Genomic DNA, 1,322 nt, shown 5'->3' on the forward strand with positions numbered 1-1,322 from the left:
TCTCCTTCATTCATAGGTAGCTCTTCTGGGGATATGGAGAGTGGAAATCTATCAGCAGTGACTGAATTTATCTTCACCGGATTTCCCCAGCTCCAGGAACGTGGCTTCCTGTACATTTTTCCTTTACTTTTCATCTACACCTTTATTGTGATCGGGAACCTAATGATCTTCTTCGCTGTAAGGTTGGATGCCCGCCTTCACAATCCTATGTATAATTTCATCAGTATCTTCTCATTTCTTGAGATGTGGTATACCACGGCCATCATTCCTAAAATGCTCTCCAATCTGATTAGCAAGCAAAAGACCATCTCTTTCAGTGGCTGCCTCTTGCAGATGTACTTCTTCCATTCACTTGGAAACGCTGAAGGAGTCTTGCTGGCTGTCATGGCTATTGACAGGTATGTTGCCATCTGCAACCCACTCCACTACCCAACGGTAATAACCCCTCGACTATGTGCTCAGCTGTCTGCAGACTCTTGTATCTTTGGTTTCCTCGTCCTTCTACCTGAGATTGTGTGGATATCTACTCTACCTTTTTGTGGCCCCAACCAAATCCATCAGATCTTCTGTGATTTCATGCCTTTATTAAATTTAGCCTGTACGGATGCCTCTGTGATCCTGGTACAAGATGTGATTCATGCTCTTGCCATTCTAATAACAGGTCTGATTATTTCTCTTTCTTATATCAGAATTTTCATTGTTATCCTGGGTATCCCTTCAGTTGAGGGCCGTAAAAAGGCCTTTTCCACCTGCTCTTCTCATATTACTGTCTTCCTGCTGTTTTTCGGCAGTGTGGCCCTCATGTATCTCAGATTCTCTGCTACTTATACACCATTCTGGGACAGAACCATTGCTCTGACATTCTCTGTATTTGCTCCCCTTTTCAATCCCATCATATATAGCCTGAGAAATAAGGATATGAAACATGCTATTAAGAAACTCATTTGCGCTCAAAAGGTGTTTAACGTATCCAGCAGGTAATTTAGTCTGCAGTTCTCTATACAAATGGAACATCTTCACAAAATATTGACTTCAAAGAGACTAGAATTTAAAAGAATTATACAGTTAGTCTAACTTTCTTTCCCATGAACTGGTGAATAAACTAGTAAAGAAAGTCCTCTGAGGATTTAAGAGATGATGAAAATAACAATTCCACTCCTTACTTTCTAGCGTAATGGAATGTTTTCTGTATCTCTAATTTTGTTCATTTTTAATTTACTCTTTTACATAAAAGTGATTATTGTACAAATACTAATAATACTAACAGGTATTACTTTCACTACTCAATGTCTTTCTTTGATATCTAATGTCTTTACCGTACT

The 1,322-nt window shown here is 39.1% G+C and overlaps 1 protein-coding gene across 1 annotated transcript; it reads left to right on the forward strand.

Moving 5' to 3' along the window:
• Positions 1 to 981, forward strand: LOC103558921 (olfactory receptor 6K3-like). Its single transcript, XM_008532150.2, has one exon. It carries the CDS (start codon positions 34 to 36, stop codon positions 979 to 981), a length of 948 nt encoding a protein of 315 aa, XP_008530372.1. The 5' UTR covers positions 1 to 33.
• The last annotated feature ends 341 nt before the right edge of the window (positions 982 to 1,322 follow it).

This window comes from Equus przewalskii, unplaced genomic scaffold, assembly GCF_037783145.1.
Source record: "Equus przewalskii isolate Varuska unplaced genomic scaffold, EquPr2 ChrUn-6, whole genome shotgun sequence".
In the NCBI taxonomy this organism is placed as follows: domain Eukaryota; kingdom Metazoa; phylum Chordata; class Mammalia; order Perissodactyla; family Equidae; genus Equus; species Equus przewalskii.